General features: G+C 45.5%; 1 protein-coding gene across 1 annotated transcript in view; it reads left to right on the forward strand.

Annotated features, from left to right (window-relative positions):
* Nucleotides 1-18,464, forward strand: part of LOC135046821 (phospholipid-transporting ATPase IK-like) — a 1,701,102-nt gene that overhangs the window by 1,489,517 nt on the left and 193,121 nt on the right. Inside the window, exon 24 of the mRNA XM_063955407.1 lies at nt 11,739-11,822. Coding sequence (XP_063811477.1) covers nt 11,739-11,822 — 84 coding nt within the window. The remainder of the gene's footprint in view (nt 1-11,738; nt 11,823-18,464) is intronic.

Consider the following 18,464-nt stretch of genomic DNA (forward strand, 5'->3'; position numbering starts at 1 on the left):
TCCAGTTTCTACAAGCCCACGGGTGGCTCATCAACTGGAAGAAATCCTCCCTGTTCCCTGCTCAGAGCATGGTGCACCTGGGAGTGTTGTTGAACACTCACAACCAGAGGTTGTTCTTGTCTCAGGAGAAAGTCATGAAGATTCAGGACAGGATTCGTTGCTTCCTTTCTCGTCCGCAAGTGTCGATACATTCGGCAATGCAGGTGCTGGGCGTAATGGTATCAGCATTCGACATGGTGGAGTATCCTCAATTCCATTCTCGCCCCCTCCAGAGGCTGATTCTAGCCAAGTGGGAAGGCCTGCCTCACTGGATCAGGTCTCAAATGATCTTCTTGACTCCGGAGGTCCGTCTGTCGCTACACTGGTGGCTCCAGGACCAACATGTGCAGGGGTCGTCCCTTCTGGATATCCAACTGCGTCCTGTTGATAACAGATGCCAGTCTAAGAGGTTGGGGCGTGGTGCTGGAGCAACACTCCCTTCAGGGTCGATGGACCAAGGAGGGATCTCTCCTTACGATCAACATTCTGGAATTGCGGGCGGTCTTCAACTTGTTGAACCTGGCCCAGCATTTAATTCAGAACCGTCCTGTTCAAGTACAGTCGGAAAATGCCACCACAGTGGCTTCCATAAATCATCAAGGCGGCACTCGAAGCTGTTTGGCAATGAAGGAAGTCTCACGGATTCTACGTTGGGCGGAACGCCATCTACCGGCCATATCGGCAATATTCATTCCGGGAGTCCTGAATTGGGAAGCGGACTTTCTCAGTCGTCAGGACGTGCATGCCGGCGAGTGGGGCCTCCATCCAGAAGTGTTTCAACTCCTCATGGAAAAGTGGGGTCTTCCAGACGTGGATCTGATGGCGTCTCGACACAATCACAAGGTTCCGGTCTTCGGAGCAAGGACAAGGGATCCTCAAGCAGCATTCGTGGATGTGCTGGCGGTGCCGTGGAGGTTTCGTCTGCCGTATGTGTTCCCTCCGGTGTCACTCCTGCCCAGGGTAATTCGGCAGTTCAAGCAAGAAAAAGGAAATCTGCTTCTCATAGCTCCAGTGTGGCCCAGACGGCACTGGTTCTCAGACCTGCAGGGCCTATCGTAAGAGCGTCCAATTCTACTTCCACAACGCCCAGACCTCCTCGTTCAGGGCCCCTGTGTCTACCAGGACCTAGCCCGGCTATTTTTGACAGCGTGGTTCTTGAAGCTTCCGTCTTGAGGGCTAAGGGGTTTTCTGAAGGGGTCATTAAAACTATGTTGTGGGCCCAGAAACCGGCTTCTGCTCGGATTTATCATAGGGTCTGGCATTCCTACTTTGTTTGGTGCGCATCTAACAATTATGACGCTTCCAAGTTTAGTACAGACCAACTTTTGGCTTTTTTGCAGCAAGGCCTAGATTTAGGCCTGCGTCTGGCCTCCCTCAAGGTTCATATTTCTGCCTTGTCGGTGTGGTTTCAGAGAAAAATTGTGACTTTACCTGATGTTCATACTTTCACTCAGGGTGTGTTGCGTATCCAACCTCCCTATGTCCCGCCTGTGGCTCCTTGGGACTTGTCGGTAGTTTTGGAGGCATTGCAGGAGCCTCCATTTGAACCTCTTGGTTCAGCTGACCTTAAGTGGCTTTCCCTTAAGGTGGTGTTCTTGCTGGCTATTGCCTCTGCTAGAAGAGTGTCGGATCTGGGTGCCTTGTCTTGTAGTTTCCCATATCTGATTTTTCACCGGGTTCTTAGGACTCGTCCCGGATATTTACCTGAGGTGATTTCTTCGTTCCACCTTAATCAGGAGATTGTGGTTCCGGCCTTTGTCTCTCCTGATTTGTCTCCCAAAGAGCGGTCTTTGGATATGGTACGGGCTCCCCGTATCTATGTGAAGAAAACTGCTTCTATTCGAAAATCCGATTCCCTCTTTGTTTTGTTTGGTTTTTACAAACGTGGCTGGCCTGCTCACAAGCAAACTCTGGCCAGATGGATTAGAATGGTGATTGCATGCTTATGCGAAGGCTGGTCTCTCTGCTCCTGATCACATTACGGCCCATTCTACTTGGTCTTTTGGACCTTCTTGGGCGGCCCAACGTGGTGCGACCCTTGATCAATTGCGCAATGCGGCTATGTGGTCCTCAGGGAACACGTTCATAAGGTTCTATGCCTTCGATACTGCCGCTTCCCAGGATGCTTCCTTTGGATGCCGGATTCTTGTGCCCGCTACAGTGCGTCCCCTCCCATAAGGAACTGCTTTAGGACATCCCCATTGTCCAATCCTTGTGGAGCCCAGTGTACCCCGCAGCAGAAAACGAGTTTTATGGTAAGAACTTACCTTTGTTAAAAGTCTTTCTGCGAGGTACACTGGGCTCCACAAGGTGCCCACCCTGATGCACTTAGCTTCTTTGGGTTGGTATGGCATTAGCCGCTGACACGTCTCTTGTCGTGAGAGTGTGGTGTATGTGGCTACTAACCGTTGTCGTCTCTTTTCCTGCTACAGCATTGGGCTGGTTAACTAAACTGAGCTCCTGTGCTGGGAGGCGGGGTGATATAGGAGGCGGCGCTGTGCATTCTGGGAACAGTCAAAGCTTTGAGCCTGTTGGGGCCTCGGATCAAGATCCTACTCTACACCCCATTGTCCAATCCTTGTGGAGCCCAGTGTACCTCTTAGAAAGAGTTTTAACAAAGATAAGTTCTTACCATAAAACTCGTTTTCACATTCTCGGTCCTTCCAACTGGATCTCTTGGACAAGTGGTGGGGATCCCATCTACACATGCACCAGAGAATACATCTGTCGCCAAAGGCCAGGATTTCAATCCGTCTTCTGAGAAATCAAGCCATTCAGGTACAGTCAAACAACGTAACGACAGTGGCTTACATAAATCGACAAGGCGGAACAAAGAGCAGAGTTGCAATTTCAGAGGTAACAAGAATCTTCCTCTAGGCAGAAAAACACAAGTTGTTGCTTTCAGCAATCTTCATTCTGGGAGTAGACAGCTGGGAAGTGGACTTCCTCAGCAGACACGATCTCCACCCGGGGGAGTGGGGTCTCCATCCGGAGGTGTTCAAGGAGGTAACAGATCGTTGGGGCGTACCCCTGATCGGCATGATGGCCTCTCGTCTCAACAAGAAGCTTCGGTGGTATTGTTCAGGGTCGAGGGACCCGCAAGCAGTGGCGGTGGACGCCCTAGTGACTCCGTGGGTATTCTAGTCGGTGTACGTGTTTCCTCCACTTCCACTCATTCCAAGAGTTCTCAAACTCATAAGGAGAACAAGAGTTTAGGCAATACTCATTGCTATGGACTGGCCAAGAAGGGCTTGGTATGTGGATCTTCTGGATCAACTGCTAGAAGAGCCGAGGCCTCTTCCTCTTCTGGAGGACCTGCTGCAGCAGGGGCCGTTCGCCTATCAAGACTTACCATGGCTACGTTTGACGGCATGGAGGTTGAACGCCAGATGCTAGCTTGGAATTGCATTCTAAACAAGGTTATTTCTACCCTGATACAGACTAGGAAAGGAGTAACGTCAAGACATTACCATCGTATTTGGAAAAAAAATATGTATCTTGGTGTGAGTCCAAGAAATTTCCTGCGGTGGAGTTTCAACTGGGACATTTTCTCCTCTTCCTGCAAGCAGGTGTGAATATGGACCTGAGATTAGGATACATAAAGGTCCATATTTCAGCTCTATCCATTTTCTTCCAGAAACAGATGGCTGCCCTCCCTGAGGTTCAGACTTTTTTGAAGGGAGTTCTGCACATCCAACCTCCCTTTGTACCGCCGACGGCGACTTGGGATCTTAACGTGGTGTTGCAGTTCCTCCAGTTGGACTGGTTTGAACCTCTACAGGAGGTTGAGGTCAAGTTTCTCGTGTGGAAGGCTGTCATTTTGTTGGCCTTAGCTTCTACTAGATGTGTGTCAGAGTTGGGGGCTTTGTCATGTAAAAGCCCATACTTGATCTTCCATGAAGATAGAGCTAAACTTCGGACACGTCGGCAGTTTCTTCCGAAGGTTGTGTTGGCATTTCATATCAACCAACCTATTGTGGTGCCAGTTGCGACTGACTCCTCAATTTCATCAAAGTCCTTGGATGTTGTAAAGGCTCTAAAGATATATGTGAGGAGGACTGCTAAATTGGACTCTCTGTTTGTCCTGTATGATCCCAGGAAAATGGGGTGTCCTGCTTCTAAGAAACGATCTCTCGCTGGATCAGGTTCACTATCCAGCATGCATATTCTATGGCAGGCTTGCTGTGTCCTACGTCTGTTAAGGCCCACTCTACTCGTAAGGTGGGTTCTTCCTGGGGGGCTGCCCGGGGTGTCTCGGCATTACAACTCTGCCGAGCAGCTACTTGTTCGGGGTCGAACACGTTTGCAAAGTTCTACAAGTTAGATATTTTGGCCTCTGAGGACCTTCAGTTTGGCCAATTGATTCTGCAGGAGCCTCCGCGCTCTCCCTCCCGTTCTTTGAGCTTTGGTACATGCCCATGGTGCTAATGTGGACCCCAGCATCCTCTAGGATGTAAGAGAAAATAGTATTTTAATTACCTACTGGTAAATCCTTTTCTCGTAGTCCATAGAGGATGCTGGGCGGCCGCCCAGCGCTTTGTGAGCCTGCAGTGGTTCTTTAGTTCAGTACTGTTTAGTTCTAGGTTCGGTACTGTTATGTTACTTGGTAAGTAATTTTGTTCAGCCATTGCTGATGTTTCAAGCTAGTTAGCTTGGTTTGCCTTGTATGTGTGAGCTGGTATGAATTTCGCCACTATCTGTGTATAATCCTTCTCTCGAAGATGTCCGTCTCCTCTGGCATAGTTTCTAGACTGAGTCTGGGCTAAGGGGCATAGAGGGAGGAGCCAGCCCACACTCTCAAACTCTTAAAGTGCCAATGGCTCCTGGTGTACCCGTCTATACCCCATGGTACTAATGTGGACCCCAGCATCTTCTACGGACTACGAGAAAAAGATTTATCGGTATGTATTTAAAATCCTATTTTTAGTGGGCCTACGTACTCCTTTTTTAACCTTTTACTGTTTATTTATAAAACTTTTTTGTATTGGTTTTACTCTCTAGCGATTTGTTTTTCGTTTACAATTTTTGCTGCTCTTAACTCATGACCTGCCTTCCGATAAACATACTGGAACTCAGAGGGATATACAATGCTCTGCTGCAGGGAGCTCATCTGCTCCGAGGTCAAGCCATTCAAGTTCAGTCGGACAATGCCATGGCGGTGGCATGCGTCAACCAACAAGGAGGAACAAAGAGCAGGGCCTGCATGCGGGAAGTATCCAAGATCCTCCTTTTGGTCGAAAGGAATGCAAGTGAGGTGTTAGCCATTTTCATTCCAGGAGTGGACAACTGGGAGGCAGACTTTCTAAGCCGCCACAACCTCTACCCAGGAGAGTGGGGGCTGCATCCACAGGTGTTCTGGATGACAAAAGATCTGTGGGGACATCCCCAGATCAATCTGATGGCCTATCGGCTCAACAGCAAGCTTCCGTGCTATTGTTCCAGGATGAGGGACCCTCTAGCAGCGGCGGTGGACGCGCTGACGGCACCGTGGGAATTACAGCCGGTGTACCTATTTCCTCCGATTCCCTTACTTCCTCGGATCTTAAAAAGAATCCGAAGAGGGGGAATTCAGGCAATTCTCATTGCTCCCGACTGGCCTCGAAGTGTCTGGTATGTGGATCTTCTAGTCATGGCGGTAGAAGAACCCTGGGCACTCCCACTGCAGGAGGATCTTCTTCAGTAAGGGCCATTCATCTACCCGGACTTATGGTGGCTTCGTTTGATGGCATGGCAGTTGAGCGGAACATTCTACCAAGAAGGGTATTCTGGATAAGGTCATTACCACCATGGTTCAGGCTAGGAAGCCTGTCACGTTGAAGCATTACCCCCATATCTGGAAACGTTATGTCTCCTGGTGTGAGAGCAGAGGATGTCCAGCTGCAGAATTCAGTCTGGGTCACTTCCAGACGGGTTTCAGAGCTGGGTGCTTTGTCCTGTAGGAGTCCATACCTGGTCTTTCATGCGGAGGACTTATCAACAGTTCCTGCCGAAGGTGGTTTCTGCTTTCCACCTGAATCAGTCTATTGGGCTTTTGGAGACTTCAGCCACGGCCTCTCTTCCTGAGTCCTTGGATGTGATGCGAGCCCTGAGGATTTATGTCAAGAGGACTACGACTGTCCGGAAATCGGATGCCTTATTCATCCTCTATAATGCTTGCAAGAAAGGTCTTCCTGCTTCCAAACAATCCATTGCCCGTTTGATTAGGTTTACTATTCAACAGGCCTATGCTTCTGCGGCCTTGCCTGTTCCTAGGTCTGTCAAAGACCACTCTACCAGGTCTGTGGGTTCTTCCTGGGTGGCCGCCCGTGGTGTTTCGGCTCTGCAACTATGCCGAGCTGCTACCTGGTCAGGGACAAACACGTTTTTCAAGTGCTACAGGTTTGATACCCTGGCAAAAGAGGATGTCCAGTTTGGACATACTGTTTTGCAGGCGTCTCAGCATGTTCCCACCCATTCTGGGAGCTTTGAGATGTCCCTATCATACTAAGTTGTCCCCAGTATCCTTTGTGGATGATAGAGAAAATAGGATTTTAATTACCTACCGGTAAAACCTTTTCTCGTAGTCCATAAAGGATACCTGGCGCCCGCATCTGTGCTTTACCTTCATGAAAGTTATGGTTCATGTGTGAAGTTGTTTCTTTACAGCTGTTGCTGTTTTTCTAGTTCACTAGCGGTTGCTAGTTTTGTTGTTGCTGTGTGCTGGTTCGTTGCTCTCACCACTCATGTCTTGTTATGTTTCCTCCTCTCAAGTATGTCTCCTTCGGGCACAGTTTGTATAGACTGAGCTGTGAGGGAGGGCATAGATGGGAGGAGCCAGCACACCCTATTGCAGAACTTTAAAGTGCAGCGGCTCCTTTGGACCCCATCTATACCCATCATACTAAGTTGTCCCCAGTATCCCTTATGGAGTACGAGAAAAGGATTTACCAGTAGGTAATTAAAATTCTCTTTTCTTTGACATGCAGGGGGATGCCCAGCACAGGGCAAGTCCGTTCTGCATGCTGGATCCAGCACACCCCCTTCCCCTGCAGACATGCAAGAGCATCGCACGGCATCGATGCTTTTGCATGTTTATAGTAGCCCTCTGCCTGCGCAGCCTAGCTGCGAAGGCGGATGGCTACCCGCCATGTAAGGGGTCGCAGCAGCTGCATGTGATGTCACGCAGCTACCAAGGCCTGCCCCGCAAATGGTCCAGACACGCCTTCATTGTCCATACCAAGCCCATAAAATGAAGCATCGATGTACACAAAATGTGGCGTCGATGCCCCATTCTCGCCCCCTCCAGGTCTTAAACTTCGTTCTGAAAAGAACTTTTGCCAATATGTACTGTATATATAATGGCGTATGCGCTGCGCAGATGTGCAGAAATCAGTTCATAGCAATATTTGCACATCAGTGTGTGGCCACGGGGCATTACTGATCAGCTCAATTTTAGTGTATTTCTATGAATTACTAATTTGGAAGCAGAGACGAGTGAGCACCACGGCAAATTGCTGGAGGAGAGAGAGTGCACTCTGATCGACATATATATATATATATATATATATATATATATATATATATATATATATTTCCAATTATATTTTTTGTTTTAATATATTTTTACACTGAGGTCGCACCGCTAGACTGACAGAGCACCCGTGGATGAGCACAGCAGCCTCTATGTTTCTTGTGCCAGAGTCTTTGTAACTGGGTAGCTGAGTTAGTTTTGTCTGTGTCTGAGCCCATAACCTGCTAGCAGCTGTTTTTCTTCACAGATTGGATCTCTTCTGTTACACACTGGGAAGCTCTTCTGGTCAGAGCCAGCCTTAGGCATAGGCAAACTAGGCAAATGAATGGGTATTTGGTATGCTTAGGGGCACCAGCAGGTTCTGATGATTAAAATGATATGTGGCATGCCTATATTCTGTGTGTGACTGCGGCTGTATCTGCATATGAAATGCTACGCTGCAGTGTATCTGCGAAGGTAAAGAAAAAACACACCCTAAGGTGGATTTTCTCCAGGCGCTGATAAGGGAGGTGCACCACAGCAGCTAAAACAAAAAGGGGTTGGTCAGACCCCCAAGACACAAATAGGTAAAACGAAAGAATTAAAGCGCTAAAATGGTCATATATGAGAGCAGAAGGTCACATGAAAATACACATTTATTGAAATAAAAGAGAATCTTAAAAATGGTTAAAAAAATAATAACAATGTATGAGATGTATAATAGAGGACACAATAAGGTGTCAAATATCAAAAACAGCTGTGTCCCTCTCAGTCCTGATAGGAATATATAGACAGTTCGCACCTGTTCCAATATAACAGTCCCTTATTGATAAACTCAAGGTATCCCGTCAATGTTCCATCATGTGTAATAGTTACCACCAGCAGTTGTTCAAGGTGTTTAAGCGGGTAGGCATCCGCAACGGCTTGTCCCTTGTTTAGCTGTGGAGATGGATGTTCTTCAAACGGGTCCACAAATTGAGACAGTGGTGGGGACCTGGTCCAGGTGGAGAGTCTTCAGGAACGAAATTGCAGACAGTGGGCACACACAGCACCAATCGCCTTAACGCGTTTCGTTGCGTTCACGCAACTTTTTCAAGGTAATGGAGGTGCTGCTATCCAGGGTTTTTATACCCTATTACAAAATGGTTGCTCATTTGCATATGTGATTGACAGTGACCGAATACTCTCATTATGTGACCAAAAATGACAGACAAACAATTTAAAATGTTGAATAATCAGCACATAGTTAATAATATATATAATATACTTTATTTTTTATATAGCTATGGTTTATTCAATTCTATAGGATCAGATCACGTGACTTCCATAATTCAATGGGGAGAACGGAGTAATATAAAGCCCGGAGTAAAATGCAAAGGGTCTCCCATCAGTCCTATATAAAAAGGGCTCAGGGTCCTATCCATATATTGCATGAGATCAGCCGGCATAAGTATAAACAGGTGAATTGCAGCACTTACTAAGAAGCTGGCACCTGTCGATTTGGTTACACGTCATTTGTCCGCGACCGGGAGTCTAAGTGACGACGACACGTGGGCGTCCCCACTGTTCGTGTCACTAGGCATCGCATCTAGTATAGGAGTCGCGCCCAAATGATGTGGCCGTCGGATCACACTTGCATCATTGAATGGAAGCGGCAGGGATTGGTCCGCTATCTAGCCGTAGCCATGGTAACGGATGGGCGTGAAGGTTACCATGGCAGCGGACAACGCAATGCGCGTCACCTGGGCAACACACACCGCACTGTCCACCGCCACAGCAAACGGGGTGCATGTTAGAGGGACATATACATAGTTGATAATTGTGTATAGAGTAATAAGTAAAGTGATCACAGTGAATGCAATAAATAGAACAGAAGAAAGAAAAGGGCCAAGAAAACATTTTTTGATGAATGATGATGTCTGTAGGGAACGGTGGTTAAAGCTAATAATGATGTACAGTAAACAATAACAAATTTGTCCTTCTAACAAAACACTTGAAAGATCGTATATGTGCATACATATACTGGTGCATAAAAAGGTACATATAATAGATATGGAAAAGGAAAAGTTGCACATAAAGATAAATAAAGAAAAATGAAAAAATGAAAAAATGAATGAAAAAAATAATAAAAAAAATATATAAAAAACTATAAGAAAAAATAAATAATAAAAAATAGTGAATAAAAAATAAATAAAAAATAAAAAATAAAAAATAAATAAAAAATAATAATAAATAAATAATAATAAATAATAGTAAATAAATAAAAAATGAAGAAATAGAAATACAATTAGTAATAGTAATAATAATTATTATGATAAAAATTATTTAAAAATTTTTTAGAAGGCAATTGAGTGTGGATATGCACCATACTGTAGCTTTATCTATAGAAACGGGGGAGCTGAAGAGATCACAGAACTGGATTCAGTTCTACCTGTTCATTTAGGCCAGAGGGATATATCGTATTCAGCCTAAACATCCAATAAAGCTCTTGTTTGCATAGTAATTTATACCGATCCCCACCTCTCTTGGTTTTCACAATGTGTTCAATGGCTACTACTCCTAGGAGACTGGGGTCGCTATCATGACAGTCTCTAAAATGTCTAGAGACACTATGTGTCTGGGATTTGTTTATAATGTTCCGACGGTGTTCCATAAATCGGACTTTAATACTTCTCGTCGTCCGTCCCACATACCTTTTATTACAGGCACATGTCAGCAGGTATATGACATAATTGGTGTCACAATTCACAAAATTGCTAAGATTATATTCTTCACTTCCCTCAGCAAAAATCGATGTAGTTTTCCTAGGGATATGTTTACAAGTGGTGCACCTATTTGCACCACAACGGTGGAAGCCAGGGGGGCGTGCTGGTATCCATGATTCTCGTATTCCTCCCTCTATATCTATTGGGGGAACTGTTTTGAGAAAACTAGGTGCCAGGATACTTTTGAGGGAGCGTCCTTTTTTAAAAATGAACTTGGGTCTGTATGGCAAAGTTCCTCTTAATAATGTGTCCTGGTTTAGCATCCCAAAATTCCTACATATGGCGATTGGTGCTGTGTGTGCCCACTGTCTGCAATTTCGTTCCTGAAGACTCTCCACCTGGACCAGGTCCCCACCACTGTCTCAATTTGTGGACCCGTTTGAAGAACATCCATCTCCACAGCTAAACAAGGGACAAGCCGTTGCGGATGCCTACCCGCTTAAACACCTTGAACAACTGCTGGTGGTAACTATTACACATGATGGAACATTGACGGGATACCTTGAGTTTATCAATAAGGGACTGTTATATTGGAACAGGTGCGAACTGTCTATATATTCCTATCAGGACTGAGAGGGACACAGCTGTTTTTGATATTTGACACCTTATTGTGTCCTCTATTATACATCTCATACATTGTTATTATTTTTTTAACCATTTTTAAGATTCTCTTTTATTTCAATAAATGTGTATTTTCATGTGACCTTCTGCTCTCATATATGACCATTTTAGCGCTTTAATTCTTTCGTTTTACGCTGCAGTGTATTCCTGGAAATCACTGCAGCGTAGCATTTCGTATGCAGATACAGCCACAGTCGCACACAGAATATAAGCATGCTTTTAATCAGCAGAAGCTGCATGTGCATCCTAGCCACATAATAATGCAAAGAAGATGCATTTTTATAAACAAAAGGCGCCTGACGTTAGATCTGCCAGCAGACTCATGCCAGGCATCTCCTGCAGAACTAGTGGCAGTTCTAGGGGGCACCAGCCAAAATCTTGCCTAGGGCATCATATTGGTTAGGGCCGGCTCTGCTTCTGGTATAACATTTATACAATGAAACTGTGTAGATCATAAAATCAAACTAACATGGTGAAAAAGACAGATGTATATGAACAGCCATTACTGCATGCATCTTTTCTTTCCTTCTACTCCATCTTCTTCATCTTCCCTATGTGTGCTACACACTTTAAGTTACATTTCAAATGTATAAATATTAGTGATGAGCGGATTCGGTTTTACTCGGTTCTCAAAACCGAATCTTATTGGCTCACTGATGTCACGTGTTTTGGATAGCCAATAAGATTCGGTTTTGAGAACCGAGTAAAACCGATTAAATATCTATAACTATCGTACCTGTTTTCTTCTGTCTTCAGTGATAGGGCTGTTTTCTGATGTTAAAGAAATGTTGTCTTCAATTAATATCTGTATCTCTTCCTAACAGTTAGTAAGTGATATCATGTTCCTGGTTTTCAATGCCTTCGCCTACACTTTGCTCCCATCACTTTACATGGGGATTATGGACAAGGTAAGTTCAGGAAACTGAATTAACTAATAATAGGGATAATTTTTAGCTACAGAGCCACATAGCAAATTGTGTAGTTTTACTCTGTGATTTCCTTTCATTTCCTATTTTCTAGAGTTTGGTGGGTAACCAGAAAATAACCCACACAGAAGAAAACCCACACTATCATAAATGTCACAAAGAAATGTTCATCATATATCAAAAATGGTAACCATTAAAGAACGGACATAAGTGACGCCCACAAGAAAAGACACATGGGAAAAACCCCACTGTTTGAATTCAATTTCCCGGTGGGCTTTTTTCCGTGGTGGGGTTTTTATTTTATTTTATTTATTTTTTTATACAACCAATATTATGTAGGAGCAGGGTCAGGACATAAATTAGGAGGACTATTCTGTCTGCTAGCATCTGCTTTACAGAAACTTGGTGGTTTTCTACAAATAAGTGCTCCATCATAATCAACATCATCATAGAAATCCCCAGAAAAATTTTACACAGCAAATTCAGGTATTGATTACATCACTCTAATGGTTCAACCAGTAGCACTTTATAATGTTAAATTCAGCAAATTATAATGTTAAATTCAGAAAATTCAGGGATTGATTACATCACTCTAAGGGTTCAACTAGTAGCACTTTATAATGTTAAATAGCACCAAGGGTAAAATATTTCAGGGGATTTATGTGCAGAAAACAACTAGGTTGCTGCAGCAAGGTGCTGCCGCTGCTGCTGGTTCATGTAATGGAACCTGCCAGAGAATGCTGATTGTGCATGTTGCAGACAGCTGAATCACAGGGTAACTGGAGCCCTATCAAATCATTACGAGCTCCTGTCCCTGTAGACCAGCTGAGATTGCTATCTGTATAATTCAATAAGTCATTTGTGTGTGAGTGTATCTGTGTGTATATATACAGGGCCTAAACCATGTACATGGTCAAGTCACATTATTATGATCACCAGCTAATAGCCAGAGTAACCGGCATATGCAGCACGCACAGCAGCTAGACCTGCTGAACTGTCATTTTAGACACAGGTCTGGTAGGCCCAAGGTACATTTTGACGGTGAGCTGCTCCACCATAACATGGCGGTCGGCCCTCATGCACCTTCGCAGCTGATGTTCACTTCTCACATCGATGGCATGTGGTGCGCCACAGTTTCCACGTCTGTTATTCACAATGGTGCCATTTGTCCAGTCACGACACACCTTCACCACAGCATAACGCGACCAGTTCACAAACTGTGCTGTTTCAGAAATACTGCCACCCTTGCCCCGAAAGTCAATCATCCCTTTTTGCATCTCGGATAAATCTCCCATTTTACCCGTGATGACAGCAACGAGGGATATGCAGGGTTGGACTGGCCCACAGGGGTACAGGGGAAACCACCGTGGGCCCCACTGCCTGGGAGCCCACCTCCTCCTCTAGGGATCAGGTTTCAGACTGTGCACTTGAATTATGCATTATAAATGTTACCTTATACTAGTGTTGTGCACCGGAAATTTTTCGGGTTTTGTGTTTTGGTTTTGGATTCAGTTCCTCGGACGCGTTTTGGCAAAACCTCCCTGAAAATTTTTTGTCGGATTCGGGTGTGTTTTGGATTCGGGTGTTTTTTTACAAAAAAACCTCAAAAACAGCTTAAATCATAGAATTTTGGGGTCATTTTGATCCCATAGTATTATTAACCTCAATAACCATAATTTCCACTCATTTTCAGTCTATTCTGAACACCTCACACCTCACAATATCATTTTTAATCCTAAAATTTGCACCAAGGTCGCTGGATGGCTAAGCTAAGTGACAAAAGTGGCCGACACAAACACCTGGCCCATCTAGGAGTGGCACTGCAGTGTCAGACAGGATGGCACTTAAAAAAAAAAATAGTCTCCAAACAGCACATGATGCAAAGAAAAAAAGAGGTGCACCAAGGTCGCTGTGTGACTAAGCTAAGCGACACAAGTGGCCGACACAATTGGACTCTCCTTGGGGATTTGTGTTTCAGAAGAACGCACAGTTCTTTGCTATGCTTTTGCCATCTTAACTCTTTTAAGTTTTCTAGCAGGAGTATGAGTGCTTCCATCCTCATGTGAAGCTGAACCACTAGCCATGAACATAAGCCAAGCCCTCAGCCGTTCCTTGCCACTCCGTGTCGTAAATGGCATATTGGCAAGTTTACGCTTCTCCCCAGACGATTTTGATTTAGATTTTTGGGTCATTTTACTGAGCTTTATTTTTTGGGATTTTACATGCTCTCTACTATGACATTGCGCATCAGCCTTAGCAGACGATGTTGATGGCATTTCATCATCTCGGCCATGACTAGTGGCAGCAGCTTCAGCACGAGGTGGAAGTGGATCGTGATCTTTCCCTATTTTACCCTCCACATTTTTGTTCTCCATTTTTTAATGTGTGGAATTATATGCCAGTATCAATAGCAATGGCCTACTACTATATATACTGCGCACAACTGAAATGCACGACAGGTATGGATGGATAGTATACTTGACGACACAGAGGTAGCTAGAGCAGTGGCCTACTGTACCGTACTGCTATATATTATATACTGGTGGTCAGCAAACTGTGCAAAACTGAAATGCACCCAGGTATGGATGGATAGTATACTTGACGACACAGAGTTAGGTAGAGCAGTGGCCTACTGTACCGTACTGCTATATATTATATACTGGTGGTCAGCAAAATTATGCACTGTACTCCTACTATAGTATATATACTACAATGCAGCACAGATATGGAGCGTTTTTCAGGCAGAGAACGTATAATACTGGTGGTCACTGGTCAGCAAAACTCTGCACTGTACTTCTCCTATATAATACTGCTGGTCCCCAGTCCCCACAATAAAGCAGTGTGAGCACAGATATATGCAGCACACTGAGCACAGATATGGAGCGTTTTTCAGGCAGAGAACGTGTACTGGTGGTCACTGGTCAGCAAAACTCTGCACTGTACTCCTCCTATATAATACTGCTGCTCCCCAGTCCCCACAATAAAGCAGTGTGAGCACACTGAGCACAGATATGGAGCGTGTTTCAGGAAGAGAACGTATAATACTGGTGGTCTCTGATCAGCAAAACTCTGCACTGTACTCCTCCTATATAATACTGCTGCTCCCCAGTCTCCACAATAAAGCAATGTGAGCACAGATATATGCAGCACACTGAGCACAGATATGGAGCGTTTTTCAGGCAGAGAAAATATAATACTGGTGGTCACTGATCAGCAAAACTCTGCACTGTACTCCTACTATATAATACTGCTGCTCCCCAGTCCCCACAATAAAGCAGTGTGAAAATTTTCAGGGAGGTTTTGCCAAAACGCGTCCGAATCCAAAACACGGCTGCGGAACCGAATCCAAAACCAAAACACAAAACCCGAAAAATGTCCGGTGCACATCACTAGTCTCTAGGCTATCACGTAAAATTGTATTGCCTGTTCCTGGTGCAGCCTCCCTAAAGGACATGACTGATCTTTAAATTGAGACTACACTAAAATCATCGTACACAGCTGCTGGGGTGGCCCAAAGACCCACTATTGCATGTGCGTGGATCAATAAAGCCATTATGAAATGGTAAGGTAACCTAATTGATGGGATACATTCCTTATCTAGGGGGGATGTTGTCTTACTCCTGCAGCATATACAGGACTCTGCAAACTTTATGGGGGAAGCCATAAAGAAAATAGGTGTGCTTAACGCACGCACCACTGCTGTGGCAGTGTCGGCATGCAGGGGCTTGTGGCTATGCCAGTGGACTGCTGACGCGGACTCGAGGAAAGGCGTGGGAGGCCTACCATTCACAGGAGAGGCCTTGTTTGGAGATGAGTTAGACAAATTGATCTCCACAGCTACTGCGGGTAAGTCTACATATCGTCCTTCCGCAGCCCCCTTCCCAACCAAGAAGACTTATTCAGCTTCTAAGTTAAAGTCCTTTCAGACAGCCAAGTTCAAGGGCAAATCCAGAGGATCTTCTACATCCTTCAGCAGCGCAAGAGATAAACCACGCAAACCAGCAACAGCAGGTGCTCAGGAACAGAGCTCAGGCTCTGCTTCCTCAAAGACTTCAGCATGACGGTGGACCGCAATGCCTGGAAGGCTGTCAGGTGGGAGCCCTACTACAATTCTTCAGTCAGATCTGGTCAAATTCGTGCCAGGATCCCTGGGTCATAGATCTTATTTCCCAGGGCTTCAGACTGGAGTTCCAAAAGCTCCCACCTCACAGATTCTTCAAATCAGGCTTGCCAGTTTCACAAGAGGCACGTATAACTTTACAGCATGCCATCCAAAAACTGGTACAGTCTCAGGTCATTGTTCCAGTTCCACCTCATCTTCTAAACAAAGGGTACTATTCCAACTTGTTTGTAGTACCGAAGCCGGACGGTTCGGTAAGACCGATTCTGAACCTCAGGTCTTCGAACCTGTACTTACAAGTGTTCAAATTCAAGATGGTGTCTCTGATAGTGGTGATCTCAGGTCTGGAGGTCAGGGAATGTCTAGTGTCTCTGGATATCAAGGATGCGTACCTTCATATTCCGATCTGCCCGCCTCATCAGGCTTATCTCCAGTTTGCACTGCAGGACTGTTACTACCAGTTCCATGTCCTACCATTTGGTCTCTCCACGGCACCGAGGGTGTTCACCAAGGTGATGGCAGAGATGATGTTTCTACTCTGCAAACAGGGAGTGAACATAATTCCGTACTTGGAAGAGCTCCTGATAAAAGCACTGTCCAGGGAAAGGTTGCTGGACAGCATTTCTCTATCAACCAAATTCCTTCAGGATCACGGGTGGATTCTGAACCTTCCGAAATCTCACCTAGAGCCAATATGGAGGCACCCATTCCTGCGAATGATACTGGACACGGAGTCAAAAAAGGTGTTCCTTCCATTGGAAAAGGCATTGGTAATCCAGTCGTTGGTTCAGGATGTCCTGAAGCCAACCCGGGTGTCAGTGCATCTGTGCATTCACCTTCGGGGGAAAATGGAGGCCTCATACGAGGCACTTCAATAAAGAAGGTTTCACGCAAGACCCTTCCAGCTCGATCTGTTGGACAAATGGTGCGGATCGCATCTTCATGTGCACCAGAGGATCCGTCTGTCGCCAAAGGCCAGGATCTCCCTTCTGTGGTGACTACATTCTTCTCACCTCATCGCAGGATGGAGGTTCGGATTCAGAACTGGATCCTGTTAACCACAGATGCAAGCCTCAGAGGTTGGGAGCAGTCACTCAGGGGATGCAGTTACAGGAAAGATGGTCAAGTCAGGAAGTCATCCTTCCAATCAACCTTCTGGAACTCAGGGCCATATACAATGCCCTTCTGCAGTCCTCACATCTTCTTCAAGATCGGGCAATTCAGGTCCAGTCGGACAATGTGATGGCAGTAACGTACATAAACCAACAGGGCGGAACGAAGAGCAGAGCAGCAATGTCAGAGGTGTCAAGAATTCTACTCTAGGCAGAAAGAAATGCTGTGGCATTGTCAGCGGTCTTCATTCCGGGAGTAAACAACTGGGAAGCAGACTTCCTCAGCAGACACGACATGCACCCGAGGGAGTGGGGCCTTCACCCGGAAGTGTTCAGGTGCTTGACAAGTCGATGGGGATATCCACAGATTGACATGATGGCCTCTCATCTCATCAAGAATCTCAGGCGGTATTGTTCCAGGTCGAGAGACCCACAGGCAGTGGCGATAGATGCCCTGACAACTCCATGGGTCTATCAGATGGTCTACGTGTTTCCTCCACTTCCTTTGATCCCAAGAATTCTAAACTGAATTTAAAAAGTTCAAGCAATAGTCATTGCTCTGGATTGGCCAAGAAGGTCCTGGTATGCTGACCTTATGGAGATGCTCCTCGAAGATCCATGGCCTCTACCTCTTCACGAGGATCTTCTGCAACAGGACCCGTTTGTCTATCAGGACTTACCATGGCTACGTTTGATGGCATGGAAGTTGAACGGCTGAATCTGGCCAGGAGAAGGATCTCTAAAAAGGTTATCCCGACTATGATCCATGCCAGGAAGGGGGTAACGTCTAAGCATTAGCATCGTATTTGGAAGAAATACGTCTCCTGGTGTGAGAGCAGAAATGATTCTGCCGTGGAATTTCATCTGGGACGTGTTCTGCTTTTTCTGCAAGCAGGTGTGGATGTGGGCATGCGTCTGGGCTCCATAAAAGTCCAGATTTCAGCCTTGTCCATTTTTTTTCAGAAACAATTGGCTTCTCTCCCTGAGGTCCAGACGTTCTTGAAAGGTGTTCTGCACATCCAACCTCCCTTTGTGCCTCCCACAGCACCTTGGGATCTCAATGTGGTGCTGCAGTTCCTCCAATCGGACTGGTTTAAACCGTTACAGGAGGTGGACGTGAAATATCTTACGTGGAAGACCATCACACTGTTGTGTGTTGGAGCTGGGGGCTTTGTCTGACAAAAGTCCCTATTTAATTTTCAATGAGGACAGAGCTGAACTCAGAACTCGTCAGCAATTCCTTCCTATACTGGTGTCCACATTTCACATCAACCAACCTATTGTGGTTCCGGTTGTCACTGACACCTCTGCTACTTCAAAGTCTTTGTATGTTGTGAGGGCTTTGAAGGTGTATGTGAAAAGAACAGCTCGTCACAGAAAGACAGACTCACT

Source organism: Pseudophryne corroboree, chromosome 1 (genome assembly GCF_028390025.1).
Source record: "Pseudophryne corroboree isolate aPseCor3 chromosome 1, aPseCor3.hap2, whole genome shotgun sequence".
NCBI lineage: Eukaryota > Metazoa > Chordata > Amphibia > Anura > Myobatrachidae > Pseudophryne > Pseudophryne corroboree.